The sequence below is a fragment of the Girardinichthys multiradiatus genome, chromosome 17 (assembly GCF_021462225.1).
Source record: "Girardinichthys multiradiatus isolate DD_20200921_A chromosome 17, DD_fGirMul_XY1, whole genome shotgun sequence".
Lineage (NCBI taxonomy): Eukaryota > Metazoa > Chordata > Actinopteri > Cyprinodontiformes > Goodeidae > Girardinichthys > Girardinichthys multiradiatus.
This window is the reverse complement of record NC_061809.1, coordinates 980,001-997,709: the sequence shown is the minus strand read 5'-3', so window position 1 is coordinate 997,709 and position 17,709 is coordinate 980,001. Positions and strand designations below refer to the sequence as shown.

Below are 17,709 nucleotides of genomic sequence, written 5' to 3'. Positions count from 1 at the left end.
CCAACCAGTCTACATGTGTTTTGTGGACCTGGAGAGAGCATTCGACTGTGTCCCTCATGATGCCCTGTGTGGGGTGCTCCAGGAGTATGGAATCAGGGCCCCTTTTCTAGGGGCCATCCGATCTCTGTACAAGCAGAGCAGGAGTTTGGTTCGCATTGCCAGCACTAAGTCGTACTTGTTCTTGGTGCATGTTGGACTCCAGCAGGGCTGCCCTTTGTCACCGGTCCTGTTCATAACTTTTATGGACAGGATTTCTAGGCACAGCCAAGGGCCGGAGGGGGTCTGGTTTGGGTACCAGAGGATTTCATCTCTTCTTTTTGCAGATGACGTGGTCCTGCTGGCCCCCTCTAGCCAAGACCTACAGCATGTACTGGGGCGGTTCGCAGTCGAGTGTGAAGCGGCTGGGATGAAGATCAGCTCCTCCAAGTCCGAGGCCATGGTTCTCGAGCGGAAAAGGGTGGCTTGTCTCCTAAATTCGTATTATTTAACAACATCTCATAATCGTGTTTAAAACAGATTTTTTTTCCCTTCAAATTTAACCTGGACACTGGGTGGACTGAAACGCCTGCAAATGAATGTGAGCTGAATGCTAAAAACTTTAAGTTGAGGTACAATGACAGGACAGAGATGTTACTATGAAGCTTCAAGGTTCTGGCTTCATAGAAAGGTTTTAAACATATTTTAACTTATTTGCTGATCAAGATAAAAAAAAAAATGTTAATAACAATCATGACATTGTATTCATACTTACATTTATTATGACTGACAGTTTGCCCATTCCACTCAATATGTTGTACCATATACCTATAAAAGAGGAGTGAAAAGGAGAGAGAAGTAGAAGAAAATCAATCATGTCAGCATTTCAGCACTATGACCATCATTAGCATCATTCAGACTATTTTTATTAAAGTAAAATTGTTTCAAAATGAATTAGCAACGCTGTTTTCCAATGGGTGTTGATTCCTCTGAGTCTGTGTCTGTATGCCGGCTGTGTATACTAAACAGAGATATTCCAGTTTTTGTGCTTAAGTGGGGTTGTGTGAAGTATTAATGAGTAGTAAGTAGGTCAGCCGTTCTCAGAAGAGTTTTAATGGACAAGCTGAGGTTTTGTCTCAGTTACATGGAATTGGGCCTATGTGTTAGGGATGTTAAATAAATTAGAGTGAAAATACCGGCCCAAACTGATGTAAAAAAGATTTAAACAAAAATTCTGTAACATGGTAGTTTTATTTTGTTTATACACTGAAACACTTGCTCCTTAAAGAGTGTCGGTGAACAGCTGTTTTTAAGTTTTGCCACAGGCTGAATTGGATTTAGGACTGGACTTTGACTAGGATACTTAAACTCAGAAATATACTTTGAGCCCAGTTTTTCCATTGTAGCTCTGGTTGTATGTTTAGTATTATTGCCCTGCTGGAAGGTGAACCTCTAGCCCAATCTTAAGTCACACTTTTGCAGATGTTCTTATAAAGTTCTCCCATATTTAGCTCCATACATCTTCCGATCAACGCTACCTAGTTTCCTGTCTCTCATAGCACAATGTTTCACCCTCAAGGTGGTCTTCTCAGGGTGATGTAAGCAGTTAATGTTTCGCCATGACAAAGGTTCCGTTTTCTTCTCATCTTCTGATGGCACCTTCTTCAGGATGTTCCACCAATGCATGCCACACTTCTCCAATTTTTATTTGTAAGAAATTGTTAGCGAGAAAAATAGTTGATGATTGTAAATCATTATAACCTTTTTCTACACTAATGTCAGTTTTTCCCACTTCTTCAAAAGATGTGATCATTTTGACAAACCTGTAAGTAGCCAGATCTTGGTGAATTTGCAATGTTTTGGGTCATTATTGTGTTGCAGTGTCCAGTTCTACTTCAGCTTTAGTTTTTCTTTATTGATACCAAAGAAAGTCCCCATGATCCACGGTAGAATTCATGGTGGATTTTTGTGATGGCAAACTGGTTAGGTCTTCCTGCAGCAAAGCATCTTAGCAAAGCAGCAAAGATACTTCAAGCTTTATGCAGAGTTAGAACAGGTCATTTTGATTTCTAGAATGGTGCCTTTTCTCAGGATGATGTATTTGAACTCTCCTCTGGTGTCCAACTAATTAAATTCAACACTCATCTGGCCAAAAACCATTATTCTAGAAATCCTGGTCTTTGTCAACATTCTCTCGGAGTCTGGCCTTCAAGCTTTTCTTAGAAAGCAAAGGTTTCCACCTCGTACAACTCCCATAAAGGTTAAAACTCAGTCTAGTAAGAGCCTGCTAAGCTCCTCTGTTGACATTTTAGGGTTCCTGGAGACTACTTTCAGCATCGTGCCCTCTGCTTTAAGCATTAACTTGCTTGGACCGACAGATCTGGGCATTTAGGCAGTTATTTTGAATGTTTGAATTGAATCTTCTATTTGGAAACTACAGTCATAGAATATGCATTCTGATAAGGCTTCTTTGTTAGATTAAAAGTACCTTTTGAAAATAGCAACCTTTAATCAGCTATTAAACATCCTTTTTATTAAGCCCACATTTTTGTATTAAAAATGTTTTTTTTATTTGTCTGATCTAATGTTTCAATCTTAAATGTTTTCATTGTAAGGAGAAAATCATCATAATTACCAGAAATAATGCTTGAAAACATAGTGAATGAGTACATGAAATAAACAAACATTTCAATAATATTCTAACTTATTGAATATGACAGTAAATGACAGTAAATGTCCCTTGTCAGACATATTTTTATGACTTGAATTTGTAAATATTTTTTAAATTGATTTTGAACGTCCAAGAATGTCAAAAACACACGTGCTGTCATAAGGGGCCCTCATGTTTTTTTCATGACTGTAAATGTATTTAAATTCATTTATATTGGACCTCCTTGAACCGCCACCTTAACGTGGTGGAGGGGGTTTGAGTGCTCGAATGATCCTAGAAACTATGTTGTCTGGGGCTTAAATGCCTCTGGTAGGGTCTCCCATGGCAAACAGTCTCTAGGTGACGGGTCAGACAAAGAGCGGTTCAAGAACCACTCATGACGACTATTAAATCGAGGCACGTGACGTCGCCCGGAACGGCGGAGCCGGGGCCACACCCAGGCCAGGCCTGGGCTTGGGACTGGTCGGAGAATGCCTGGTAGCTGGGTTGCTCCTCGCGGGACTAAGCCTGAACAAGAGACACGAGGCCATCCCCCAGTGGGCCCACCACCTGCAGGGGGGAACCGTGACGGACCGGTGCAAGGAGAATTGGGCGGCGGACGAAGGTGGAGACCTTAGCAGCCCGATCCCTGGATGCGTAGGCTGGCTCTGGGGAAATGGAATGTCACCTCGCTGGGGTGGAAGGAGCCTGAGGTTGTGCGGGAGGTCGAGATATATCGACTAGAAATAGTCGGGCTCACCTCCACGCATAATGTGGGCTCTGGAACCCATCTCCTTGAGAGGGGCTGGACTCTCTTCTACTCTGGAGTGGCCCGCAGGGAGAGGTGGCGGGCTGGGGTGTGTTTGCTTGTTGCCCCCCAGCTCAGCTTTCTTGTGTTGGGGTTTACCCCGGTGGATGAGAGGGTCGCATCCCTGCGCCTTCGGGTTGGGGAGAGGTCTCTGACTGTCATTTCGGCCTACGGGCCGAGCGGTAGTGCGGAGAACCCGGCCTTCTTGGCGTCCCTGTCAGGGGTGCTGCATAGTGCCCCTCCCGGGGACTCCATTATTCTGCTGGGGGACTTCAACGTCCACGTGGGAAACGACAGTGACACCCGGAGAGGCGTGATCGGGAAGAATGGCCTCCCCGATCTAAATCCGAGTGGTGTTTCATTATTGGACTTCTGTGCTAGTCACGGATTGTCCATAATGAACACCAAGTTCAAACATAAGGGTGTCCATCAGTGCACTTGGCACCAGGACACCCTAGGCAGGAGGTCAATGATTGACTTTGTTGTCGTATCATCAGACCTTCGGCCGCATCTTTTGGACACTCGGGTGAAGAGAGGGGCTGAGCTGTCCACTGATCACCACCTGGTGGTGAGTTGGATCTGCTGGAGGAGGAGAAAGCTGGAAAGACTTGCCAGGCCCAAGCACATAGTGAGGGTCTGCTGGGAACATCTGGTAGAGCCCTTGGCCAGGGATGTATTCAATTCCCACCTCCAGGAGAGCTTTGACCAGATTCCGAGGGATGTTGGAGACATAGAGTCCGAGTGGACCATGTTCTCCGCATCTACTGTCGATGCTGCTGCCCGTAGCTGCGGCCGTAAGGTCTGCGGTGCTTGTCGCGGCGGCAATCCCCGAACCCGGTGGTGGACACCGGCAGTAAGGGATGCTGTCAAGCTGAAGAAGGAGTCCTATCGGCTGTGGTTGGCTTGTAAGACTCCTGAGGCGGCTGACGGGTACCGTGAGGCCAAGCGTACTGCAGCCCGGGCTGTGGCGGAGGCAAAAACTCGGGCCTGGGAGGAGTTCGGTGAGGCCATGGAGAAAGACTACCAGTTGGCCTCAAAGCGATTCTGGCAAACCGTCCGCCGCCTCAGGAGGGGGAAGCAGTGCTTCGCCAACTGTGTTTACGAGGGGTTGGGAGGCTGCTGACCTCAACTGGGGACATTATCGGGCAGTGGAAGGAGTACTTCAAGGATCTCCTCAATCCTGCCATCACGCATTCCCAGGTGGAAACAGAGGCTGGGGACTCGGATTTGGACTCTTTCATCACCCAGGCTGAGTTGGTTAGGGGTGGTTAAAAAGCTCCGCAGTGGAAGGGCTTCAGGGGGTGGATGAGATTCAATTCAATTCAATTCAAAAATACTTTATTAATCCCAAAGGGAAATTAAATGTTGTTGTAGCTCATTATGAAGGTTTCTTCAAAGAGCCGTTGTAGATGCTGATTGTTGTGAGCAGGAAGGATCTCCTGTAGCGCTCCGTCTTACAGCAGATCTGAAGAAGCCTCTGACTGAAGACACTCTGTTGTTGTAGGACAGTCTCATGAAGAGGATGCTCAGGGTTCTTCATAATGTTCTTCATTTTATGAAGAACCCGTCTTTCCACAATGATCTCCAGAGGTTCCAGAGGAGTCTCCAGAACAGAACCAGCCTTCTTTATCAACTTGTTGAGCTTTTTTAAGTCCCTGGCTCTGATGCTGCTACCCCAGCAGATGATGGCAGAAGAGATCACACTCTCCACAACAGACTTATAGAAGATATGCAGCATCTTTCTGCAAACACCAAAGGACCTAAGCTTCCTCAAGAAGTACAGTCTGCTCTGTCACTTCTTGTAGATGGCTTCACAGTTGCATCTCCACTCTAGTCTGTTGTCCAGGTGAACACTGAGGTATTTATACTCCTCCACCAACTCCACTTCTTCTCCCATGATAGAAATAGTTTTTGGATTATTCCTGTTTCTCTTAAAATCTACAATCATCTCCTTTGTTTAAGTCATGTTCAAAATGAGATGATTGTTTCCACACCATGCCACAAAGTGGTCCACCACCTTCCTGTACTCATCTTCTTGTCCATCTCTGATCCACCAACAACTGCAGAATCATCCGAGTATTTCTGCAGATGACAGGAGTCTGTCTGGTCCTGGAGGTCTGAGGTGTGTAGAGTGAAAAGGAATGGTGAGAGTACCGTCCCCTGTGGTGCTCCTGTGCTGCTGACTACCTGGTTAGACTCACAACCCTTCAGTCTCACAAACTGTGGTCTGTTTGTCAGGTAGTCTTTGATCCAGGAGATTGTTGAGGCCTCCACCTGAGTCTTCTGGAGTTTCTGACAAAACAAATCAGGTTGGATTGCGTTAAATGTTCTGGAGAAATCAAAGAACATGATCCTCACAGTGCTGCTGGCTTTGTCCAGATGACAGTGGGTTTGTTGAAGCAGGTGTATGATGGCATCTTCAACTCCAACTCCACAGCGATAAGCAAACTGAAGGGGGCCCTGATGGTTTACTGTTTGCTTACTCAGGTGGGCCAACAGGAGTCTCTCTAGGACCTTCATGATGTGAGATGTCAGGGCAACAGGTCTATAGTCATTGAGGACTGATGGGTGAGTTTTCTTTGGTACCGGAACAAGACAGGAGGTCTTCCATAACACCGGAACCTTCTTCTGGGCCAGGCTAAGGTTGAAGAGGTGCTGCAGAATCCCACAGAGCTGCTCTGCACAGGCCTTCAGGACTCTAGGGCTGACATGATCTGGACCTGCAGCCTTATTCCGATTCCGTCTTTCCAGTTGCATCTTCACTTGACTTCTTGAGACACACAGGTGGAAGGAGGAAGCAAAGAAAGCATCAGCATCTTCTGATATGGTTGAAGGCAAACATGTAGAAGCAGAAGGGTCTGGGGCTGAGGTGGAAGATAAAAAATGTGAGGTGTTACTGGACAGCTGTGGGTCCTCTGGGTCAAAGGAAGGTGGAATGTCTGTTTGGCTGTGAGCAGGAGAGGAGGATGCGAAGCTTGTTTCTGAACTGAACCTATTGAAGAATGTGTTCAGTTCATTGGCTCTGTCCAGACCTCCATCGGTCTGATCATCCTTCTGCTTGGAGCCTGTGATCTTCTTCATCCCCATCCACACATCTCTGATATTGTTTTGCTGGAGCTTGCTCTCCAGCTTCCTTCCCCTTGTACACCTCCTTGCTGTCTCTTATCTTGACTTTAAGTTGCTTCTGTATAATCCTCAATAATTCTCTGTCTCCTTCTCTGAAGGGTCTTTTTTTTTTGTTAAGCAGGTCCTTCAGGTCACTGGTGATCCAAGGTTTGTTGTTGGGGAAGCATCTCACGGTTCTGGTGAGGATGATGTTATCCACACAGAGGTTTATATAGTCGGTTACACACTCAGTCATGGCATTTATGTCCTTTCTATGTGGCTGGCACAGTGCATCCCAGTCTGTAGCCTCAAAGCAACCTTGCAGAGCTTCTTCAGCTTCCTGTGACCATTTTCTCTTTATTACAGGTTGTCTCTGAACAAGGGGCTTATATTTCGAGCAGAGAAAAACAAGATTGTGATCTGATTTGCCTAGAAGAGGTCTTGCTGTAGAGATGTATGAGTCCTTGACATTTGCATAAAACAAATCCAATGTTTTGTTTTCTCTGGTAGAGCAGCTGACAAACTGTTGAAATGTTGGAAGTGTAGCAGAGAGTGAAGCATGGTTAAAATCACCAGAAATTGCCACAAATGCATTGGGGTGTTGTGTCTGTAGCTTAGCAACAACTGAGCTGATGGCATCACATGCAGTGTCGGCAACAGCGGAAGGTGGAACGTAAACTGTTGCCAAAATAACACTGGTGAACTCTCTGGGTAAATAATATGGACAAAAACTCACTGCCAACAGTTCAATATCTGGACTGCAGAGATGACACTTCACAGTAACATGTCCTGGATTACACCATCTGTTGTTCACAAGTACTGCCAGTCCTCCTCCTTTACATTTGCCGCTCCTCTTTAAATCTCTGTCTGCTCATATGGTCAAAAAGCCTGGCAGAGAGACGCTGGAGTCAGGGATATGATCCTGCAGCCATGTCTCAGTAAAACACATGATACTGCATGCCCGGTACTCTGGCTGGGTTCTTTGTAGGGCTTGGAGTTCATCCAACTTGTTTCCCAACGATCTCACATTGCCCATCATAATCGACGGAAGAGATGGTTTGAACTTCCTCCTTCCCTCTCTTCTCTTAGCTCCTGCTCTGCATCCACGGCGTCTCCTTTTCAACTCATCAGGGATTTGGGGTTGTAGCTGAAGTATTATTTGAGCTTTTGAGATATTAATCAGCTGCTCCTTGTAAGAAACAACCCCGCTGCCATGGCAATGCATCATAACACATGTCCAAAAATAGAAAGTATTAGGAAAAAACCTCCAAGCTGCACAGCATCTGACACCGGAGAGGACAGTTGTCCAAAAAAAATCAACTGTATCCACCACAAGAGGAATAGCTCCCAAAAAAGAATAAATCAGAATCAAAAGTAACAGAGCTACTCCAACCTGCTGCCACCTTGAGCGTCACAATTTTAGATCCGCCCTGAGTACCTCAAGTCTCTGGATGTTGTGGGGCTGTCATGGCCTGTTCAACATTATGTGGCAGTCGGGGACAGTGCTTCTGGACTGGCAGACTGGGGTGGTGGGGGACCGGAGGGTGTGTTCCAACTACAAGGGGATCACACTCCTCAGCCTCCCTGGCAAGGCCTATGCCAGGGTATTGGAGAGGAGAGTCCGGCCGATAGTCGAACCTCGGCTTCAGGAGGAGCAGTGTGGTTTTGGTCTCGGCTGTGGAACACTGGACCAGCTCTATACCCTCTACAGGGTACCCGAGGGTTCATGGGAGTTTGCCCAACCGGAGAAAGCATTTGACTGTGTCCCTCGTAATGCCCTGTGGGGGGTGTTCCAGGAGTATGGAGTTGGGGGCCCTTTATTAGGGGCCATCCGGTCTCTGTACAAGCGGAGCAGGAGTTTGGTTTGCATTGCCAGCACTAAGTCGAACCTGTTCCCGGTGCATGTTGGACTCCGGCAGGGCTGCCCTTTGTTACCGGTCCTGTTCATAACTTTTATGGACAGGATTTCTAGGCACAGCCAAGGGCCAGAGGGGGTCTGCTTTGGGTACCAGAGGATTTCATCTCTTCTTTTTGCAGATGACATGGTCCTGCTGGCCCCCTCTAGCCAAGACCTACAGCATGCACTGGGGCGGTTCGCAGCCGAGTGTGAAGCGGCTGGGATGAAGATCAGCTCCTCCAAGTCCGAGGCCATGGTTCTTGACCGGAAAAGGGTGGCTTGTCCTCTTCAGGTTGGAGGGGAGTTCCTGCCTCAAGTGGAGGAGTTTAAGTATCTCAAGGTCTTGTTCACGAGTGAGGGAAGAATGGAGCAGGAGATCGACAGACGGATTGGTGCGGTCGGTCTACATTCCTAACCTCACCTATGGCCATGAACTTTGGGTCATGACCAAAAGAACGAGATCCCGGATACAAGCGGCTAAATGAGCTTCCTTTGTAGGGTGGCCGGGCACTCCCTTAGAGATAGAGTGAGGAGTTTGGCCATCTGGGAGGGGCTCGGAGTAGAGCCGCTGCCCCTCCACATCGAGAGGAGCCAGTTGAGGTGGCTCGGGCATCGATACCGGATGCCTGATGGACGCCTTCCTCGGGAGGTGTTCCAGGCACGTCCCACCGGGAGGAGGCCCAGGGGATGGCCCAGGACACACTGGAGGGACTATGTCTCTCGGCTGGCCTGGGAATGCCTTGGGCTCCCCCCAGAGGAGCTGGAGGAAATGTCTGGGAAGAGGGACGTCTGGGTGTCTGTGCTGAGTCTGCTGCCCCCGCGACCCGGTCCCGGATAAGCGGAAGACGACGAGTACGAGTAATTTATATTGGACCCTAACCCTTTTACGCATTAGTACCAGTTTTTGCTACCCAAGTTGGATCAGCTTACCGATGTCTTTAGCACGTGCAGCAACTGGCCGGCGTAGCTCTGTCACAAACTTCCTGGCATCCAGCCTGATCTCAATGACATTATTCAACAGGGCGAAGAGAGGGGCCAGTGGGAAAGAAGCCACGAAGAGAGAAACAAAACCAAACTGGATTACTGTGGAGAGACAAAGAAAAAAAGTCAGGATTATTTGCTTCAGTAATGTACAGCTAAAACCAATCAATGCACAATTGTTTTTTCTCAGGTATCAGTATGGGGAAGAAATGCAGGGTAAATTGTTGCAATCATTGGTAAGCAAAGTGGAACCCCTCTCTTCATAGCATGCTCATTCAGGTGTTTTTTTTTTTGTCTTGAAATAAAGAAAGAAAAGAAAATCATACATCCATCCCTCCATTTCAATCAAACAAAAGGCGGACTGCTCCGTCAAACAACTAATCACAATCATGTAGAGATAAATAAACGACAGAGAGATACTCTGAGACTAAAATACAGTTAACAAGACAGTCAGAGACTGCATACGTCCACCACCCAAGTTAGGGTCACTGACACCATAGAAAAAAAGAATCCTGGATCCGGATCACCAAATGCATTCTTCAGTGGGCTAAGACACACCTCTGGTTAAAAAAATCTCATAAGAATTTGTCTGTAACTTTATTCGTAACGTTGCTAACACACACATGCAGACAGAGAGAGAAACTCAACTGAAACCATTACCTCTTCGGCAGAGGTAGCAAGGGCCTTTTTCAAATAAACTATTCAAATATTGAATATAAAGGTAATGGGACTAAATTTGAAGACCTTTAATTATCTGAACAAAATAGTTTCCAAATATAATACATTTATTGATCAGACAATATAAATGTTTATTAGCGGAATCCAGCCCACACATCTTAAAGTGTTCATAAATAATACAGTTTTTAGATTAAAACAAACATTGAAAGTCATTCCAAATACCCACAAGATACAGTCAACACTATCCAAATCATATTCACTTGTGAATAAATATGAATAAATTGAATCTCTTTTGTTTCAGAGTGTAGTGGCACAGTCTGAATTTTTAGAATATCTTCAATTACTGCAACATACTGATGTGTTTGTAGCTTTGCAAGATTTTCTATGAGAGAGTGATGCATTCAGCTGATTTAAGTTGGAATGGGGGTTCGAACAGGCAGTCCACCGGTTACCGGATGAAAGCCTACACCTGAGCCACCTTTTTAAAAAAAATGTCTTCTAGGGGGTAAATCCAAACAAAGACTGGGAAAGGATGTAGGTTGTTGTAAGTCAGCTGTGTTTGGAGCAAGTTCCAAACAAAATGTTCAAGATGTAAAAGAGAAACATTCAAATTGACCATTGAAAACATGACAGCATGACAACTGTCCCCCTAAACCAATATGCCTTGAAAGCAGAAAATGCACAACAAAGAATAGTAAATTAACATCAAGAAAAGACAATGAAGAACCACCATTAATGGCTAAACAGAAGAAAACAAGCATCCAGAGGGCTAAAGAGAAGCAATCACAGGCCTTCATCTTCAATGGCCAAGAAGGTGATGCTGGAACATTTTGTGCTCAAGTGGGCTTGCGTCCAGACTTTGGGAAGACAGATTAAAGCAACAACATGCCTAGGAAAAGGTCAGGATCTTTCTTTTTTATTTTTTTAAATGTGGGTGGAGAGCCATATAACCAATATCCCATACAACCACTGCTCAAGGGACAGAAGCTATTGGAAAGGTAAAAGGTGTAACAGATTTCGAATCTTGCCATTTTTTTGCACATTGTTACATGATTTGTTTTTAAATGTGAATGACTAAATTTTTGTTTTAGTAGTATTAATAGTTCTGTGTCACAACTGTGACTCTTTTATGCTCCAACTGAATGTTTGGTTTCCTCCAAGTTCTTACACAAAGAGTAAAGAACGTCATTATTGAGCATCTGCTTAGTTGGTTAAAGGGAAGCATAGTTTATCAATGAGAATAAAGTGCAGCCATTTCTTGATTGCTGCTTGATTAATGATCAGTTCAGCTCCATCTTAAGAATGTGAAAAAGGAAACCCGAGAAAGACACTGCAGTTTGCCAGCCTGGGTCTGATACACTGCTCCGATCAGAGTGGTGGAATCTAAGCAGTGTGGGAACAGGGATTTCTAGCAAGCCGGAGACTGATGGCTTCACCTCGGGACACCACGCCGAGACAAAGAGCGGCCAGGAAGAGAATACGGCAGCAGTGCAGCGAGTGCTAGAGGGCAAGCTCAGAATAACCTCGTCGTCTACCTGAGCCGAAGTCGACGAGTCCGGCCCAGCCACACAAAGACTGCACAGGAACAGACAGGCCCACATATAAAATCAAAGTTTTTGCAAATGGGCTCAATCCACTCATCATTGTTTGTGTGTGTGAGTGTGTATTTGTGAGTGTTTTCCACTTAGAGTGCAGACATTTCTGACATTCTGCGCTGCGCCCTGAGGCGGTCTTCCTCCCACCCTCCTGTGTCACACAAAATCTTCCTTTTCAACACATAAAATTGACTTTTCAAGCTGTAACGGTTGGAATGCAATTAAAGCATTCAAAAAGTTGCCTGATACTTCCACTTGTGAAGAAGTGTAGCACTTTAGTATGTTGATAGTCGAGAGGTTACCAAGAAACCAGCAGCTCTGAGAGGATTGCTTAGAAGCCTTAAATACATAGCCAATAATATTCTTTAAATTATGCACGTTGTATAGTTTAGAACAGAACTAGCCTTATTTTAATAAAAAGTCACATTCAGATCTCTGTTGTCCTGTTTTGTTAAACTGTAGTTGAACTTTGACTCCAATCAACCACGAGAAAAGGATCAAAGATATCAAGCTGTGTCAGTTGTCTTCTTTGTGACAGCATGCAGTCGCTGTTTCTTTTTAAAGTCTTCCACTAAATCAAATGTGTTCCTTTATCTGCCTAGCAGTTGAAGTAGTCCTGTTTTGTCTGACTTTATCAGTCTTGCAAAATTATAGAGGAATTTTGAACCAATGTTGAAAATGTTGGGTCAAAATCCTCATTGAGGTCTGGGAGCATTTCCTTCACAGCATTTTAGTTGGGTTGTGGTCTGGACTTTGACTGGTCCATTGTAATCCCTTTATTCTTTTCCTCTTCATTTATTCTGTTGTAGATTTCATGCTGTGTTTGGCATCGTTGTCCTTCTGATGACCAGGACCCAGATCACGCTTCACCTGTTCAACATGTGGCCTCACATTGGACTCTTAAATACTTTGGTTTACAGAGGAGTTCGTGGTCATCTCAATACCCTAAAGCTTCCCAGGTGCTGTGGCTCCAAAACAAACCCAAACCATCACCTTTCCTTCACCATACTTGGTATGAGGTGTTTGTAATGAAATGCTGTGTCTGGCTTTCTCCAAATAGGGAGAAATATCTCTTCTTTTCCCTTGTTTTGTGGTTCATTCAGATGCAGCTTTGCAAACCTACAATTAAGCCCAAAGATCTTGACACCAATTTCATGTTTAATCTTAAAATTGTTTCCATTCAACTAAGAAGTTTGTTTCTGATAGCAAATATGGCAGGTATCGTCCTAATGAAATCTGTAAAAGGTGTATCGCTTTTGAAAAATGTAAATTATATATACTCTAATAAAAGTTGAATGCTGCATATTGTTTATGCTATTCTTGATGATTCATAGAAAAACCTGCACTGATATCACAGCAATCACATTTTTTTATACAATTGCTGGGTAGCTTTTTGCATGTGTCTTCTGGTATTTTTGACAATTCATCTTTGGGAATGCATTTCAGGTCTTCGAGGTTGTAAAGGCCTCCTCTAATCTGTAGCTCGCACCACAGATTCTCTGTCAGATTCAAGTCAGGACTCTGGCTTGATACTACTTCCAGTCAGAAGAAACAAGATGGTTAAGTTAAAAGATTAGTTTACACCTAAATCTGCCAGGGGTATGAATAATTGCGGGCTTATCCAAAAGTCATATTCTTTTTCATTGAGAACAGGAGTTCTCACGTTAACTTCCAAAAAAGCCATAGTTCTTCAGTCTTTTTTTGAGTATGCAATTATAAACCTTTATTTATAACATGCTTACTGAGGCCCGTAGAGTCTGAAAAGGAGCTTTTGGGTTCTTTACAATTTCTCTGAGCATTTCACAGTCTGACCCAGGGGTGAATTTGCTTGAACATCCTCTTCTACGTAGCTGCCCTAAATTAGAAATGGGCTTTACCTCCTTAAGGTCATTGTGTCTGATACCACATCATACTTTACCTTAACATGAAACTTTGCTCTGGTCAGATACTTTTCCTTTTTAGGATCTGTCCTAAACAAAAGTTTATATTCATATCAAATGACTGTAAAAGACAACTTTACAATTTTAAATCAACAAGATGAGAATAAAGATTAATAAAAGTAGTGCTAAATAATTTATCATTGCCTAATTAGAATGAAAAATATCTATTTCAAACACAGCAGATACTTATCAATGAAGGACTAGCAAGCTTTCATCTGCTATTACATTGCAAGTGTTTATGTGCTGTGGTTTCTGGCTAACATGGACATATTGTGGGTTTTGAGTAAACACAGCCTATGTACTCACTTCCAACTATTGGAAAGCCACAGAATCTATATTAAAAAGGGTCTCTTCAGGGTTGAGTATCAAGTACCATTTGGTCCTTTTTGAAGATTTCACCATATGCTTAGTGAAATGACATCTAAATAAATTCCATCAATTTGAAAGAGTGGATCCAAACAAATCCAGAACATCCTGAATCCATAAGCTCTTTAGTCTAACTGCATGTGTTTATGAGCGGGGCCCCTTGGATTATGCAACAGCTCTGTGTGATGTTTGGGGAAACTCAATGAAAAAGATTGTTGGTTGCTCATTGTCCCTGAGGTTGTTTCCTCTGCGTGTGTGAATGCAGACTCACTCATTTCCATGTATTCGGGTGTGAGACCTTCAAACGGAACCAAAGCATAGTCCAGGTTCCACTGCTGGGGACGCCTCTCTTCGTCCTTCACCTTCTGTGATGGTTCTTTTTCCTTTAGTGCACGAATCAACTTCTTCAGCTTCCTGTTTAGATCGAGCAAAATATATAGGAAATGGTTAGGGCAAGAGAAGAGAAAACATTAATAACATTCGAAAAATATAGAAAAGTTTATAAACAACTACTTGTTAAATGAATGCAACATAAAATGTTTTTATATCACATAATTTTGGCATGAAATATAGCAGTTTATGTTGTCACCATCTGTGTTGCAAAGAAACATCCTACTGCATACAGATGAGTCTGTACAGATGGTTCGGTAGTCCTTGCCCATCTGCAAGAAGTTCTTTTTCTTCTTCTTCTTATTTCAATAAAAAAACGTGACTAAGCCAGTCTGCCACAAAATGTTTGGACATGTTGAAAAATTCTGTGGCATGTGTACGCCAATTGTGTTTCAACAAAAATAATATAAACAATCCTTAGGAGCAAAACTGATGAGGTATGAAAATAGTATTATAAGATATTGACTACTCCTAAATACTCCACACAAACCGGCTCTAAAAAGCAGTGTGTTCCTAAAGTGCACTGAACCTATCCAACAAGACACTGAGAGAAGTTCGTATTCAAACTGGTAAACTTTAAATGGATCAAAAGATGCTAATGCATTTGTCCAATCAGCGACTTAACAAAAAACGTGTTTGTGTGCATCCTTGAAACATATGAGTATCATCTTCATTCTTCTCTATAAATATTTACAACACCCGAAAAGCAAACATCTTATTGGAATCTTATCGTTCTAACAACCACAGGATGAGCAATTCTAAAGACAAGTTAAAACCTGAGACTCATTCATGATATCATTAATGGAAACCTGAATTTGTAGCAGTAGAAATGAGCAGGTGAAACGGAGATGGAGGGTTTACAGGTGTCTTGGATCTTCTGATTTGAACGTTGCTAACAGTAAAGATGTGTGCTATAAATGTAAACACACATTAACAATCCCTGTGGAAAGTTGCATGATTCTGATACAATGTTTGAACCATTGGATGCACATGGTCCTCAAGAATGGTTCGGTAGTCCTTGGCAGTGATGTGCCAATCTAGCACAAGTATTGGGCCAAGGGAATGCCATGATATGGCAGCCCAAACCATCACTGATCCACCCCCATGGTTCACTCTGGGCATGCAACAGTCTGGGTGGTACGCTTCTTTGGGGCTTCTCCACAACGTAACTCTCCCGGATGTGGGGAAAACAGTAAAGGTGGACTCATCAGAGAACAATACATGTTTCACATTGTCCACAGCGCAAGATATGCGCTCCTTGCACCATTGAAACCGACGCTTGGCATTGGCATGAGTGACCAAAGGTTTGGCTATAGCAGCCCGGCCGTGTATACTGACCCTGTGGAGCTCCTGATGGACAGTTCTGGTGGAAACAGGAGAGTTGAGGTGCACATTTAATTCTGCCGTGATTTGGGCAGCCGTGGTTTTATGTTTTTTGGATACAATCCGGGTTAGCACCCGAACATCCCTTTCAGACAGCTTCCTCTTGCGTCCACAGTTAATCCTGTTGGATGTGGTTGGTCCTTCTTGGTGGTATGCTGACATTACCCTGGATACCGTGGCTCTTGATACATTACAAAGACTTACTGTCATGGACACAGATGCGCCAGCAAGACGTGCACCAACAATTTGTCCTCTTTTTAACTCTGGTATGTCACCCATAATGTTGTGTGCATTTCAATATTTTGAGTAAAACTGTGCTCTTACCCTGCTAATTGAACCTTCACACTCTGCTCTTACTGGTGCAATGTGCAATCAATGAAGACTGGTTACCAGGCTGGTCCAATTTAGCCATGAAACCTCCCACACTAAAATGACAGGTGTTTCAGTTTCATTGTCCAACAACTGTATATAATCAGAGGCCACTGAAGCAACAGTTCACACAGGCTCACCAACATTTAACAATACCAGATTGGGAAAATGGTGATATGTCCAACATTCAGATGTTAGGGTCAGAATTTGGTGTGAACAAAATGAAATTATGGATTCCTCCTGCGATGTATGACTCCGGCTGCTGGTGGTGGTGTATTGGTGTGGAGGATATTGCTCTTGGTACACGTGGGCACCACAATTCTATTTGAGCATCACACACATTAAACACCACAGCTTACATGTGTTGCTGCTAACCATGTCCACCCATTTATGACCATGCTGTACCCATCTTCTGGTGGCTACTTCCAGCAGGATAATGCACCATGTCACAAAGCTCATCTCAAACTGTTTTTTGAACATGGCAATAAAAGTTCCCCTGGCTCTAATGGCCCCTATGCACACCAGATCTGCATCTGATAGAGAACCATTGGGACCTGGTAAAATGGGAGATTCATATTAAGAATGTTCTTCTGACAAATTGCAGCAACTGCATGTTGACATGTTGGTCATGTCACGGCCTCCCATATTTTGGTGCCACCAGTGCAGATTTTGCTTATTACCGACAGCAGGTGGAGGCACATGTATCTGCATGCACAGTGAGTTGAAGACTTTTGGACAATGGCGGTATGACCAGAAGGGCAGCAACAAAGTCATTACTGTCTTAAGAAAAAAATAAAGGACAGACTGCAGGACGTACAGGGATGGTCAGCAGGTGCAGTTATTTTTTTAAATTAAACATCTTTCAGATTGTCCCGGAGAACAGGAAAATCAAATCTTTGGAAAGAACATGTTGCTCCACTGTGTTGCCACAGTGAATCTATGTATATTCCATTTCAAAGCATGGACAGCTTACTTTGCACACCAGCCAACATACACCATCCCTTCATTTAAACATGGTGGTGGAAGCATCATACTGTGGGAAACATTTATATTTTGGATCTTTGGCAAGGAATTTTCTCAAACAGTAAGCATATTTACAGTTTAACATGTCAGTTCTCAAAATTTTATTGGACAACACAAAGTAATAATCCGCAAGCTCTTATAAGCCAAGAAATGACCACCATCAGGAGGAATTTGGTGATGGAGGTGGTATCTCGCATGTGAGAGTGAAGTGAAAGTTTGGAATAAAATCAGTGAAAATACCACAAAACATGAAATAAATTAAATAAACATTTTAAAAGCCACAGAACACAACATCTGTTTCGGTCGCCATAGCTTTATATGCTTACTGAGTAGCTTAACTTTAAACTCTTCCTAAACCATAGTACAGCCCTGATATTGAGCAACCCATAATGCATCATACAGCTTCTCAGTAAACCACTGCTAGCCTACCAGGTGCAAAAGCTTTAAAGTACATGAATGTGACACAGACCACTTGACAAAACCTAGAAGGTTGCGTGGTGTGTGTCATGGCTCATTGATCACACATACTAGAACCTTTGATGAGGCCA

At 43.7% G+C, this 17,709-nt stretch overlaps 1 protein-coding gene across 3 annotated transcripts in view; it reads right to left on the bottom strand.

Moving 5' to 3' along the window:
* ano2b (anoctamin 2b) overlaps positions 1-17,709 on the bottom strand; it is a 122,671-nt gene that overhangs the window by 34,277 nt on the left and 70,685 nt on the right. For all 3 annotated transcript variants that reach the window (XM_047390177.1, XM_047390178.1, XM_047390179.1), the window contains 3 exons: positions 14,268-14,410; positions 9,367-9,519; positions 752-804 (listed from right to left, as the gene is read on the bottom strand). In XM_047390177.1, the coding sequence (XP_047246133.1) occupies positions 752-804; positions 9,367-9,519; positions 14,268-14,410 (349 nt within the window). The remainder of the gene's footprint in view (positions 1-751; positions 805-9,366; positions 9,520-14,267; positions 14,411-17,709) is intronic.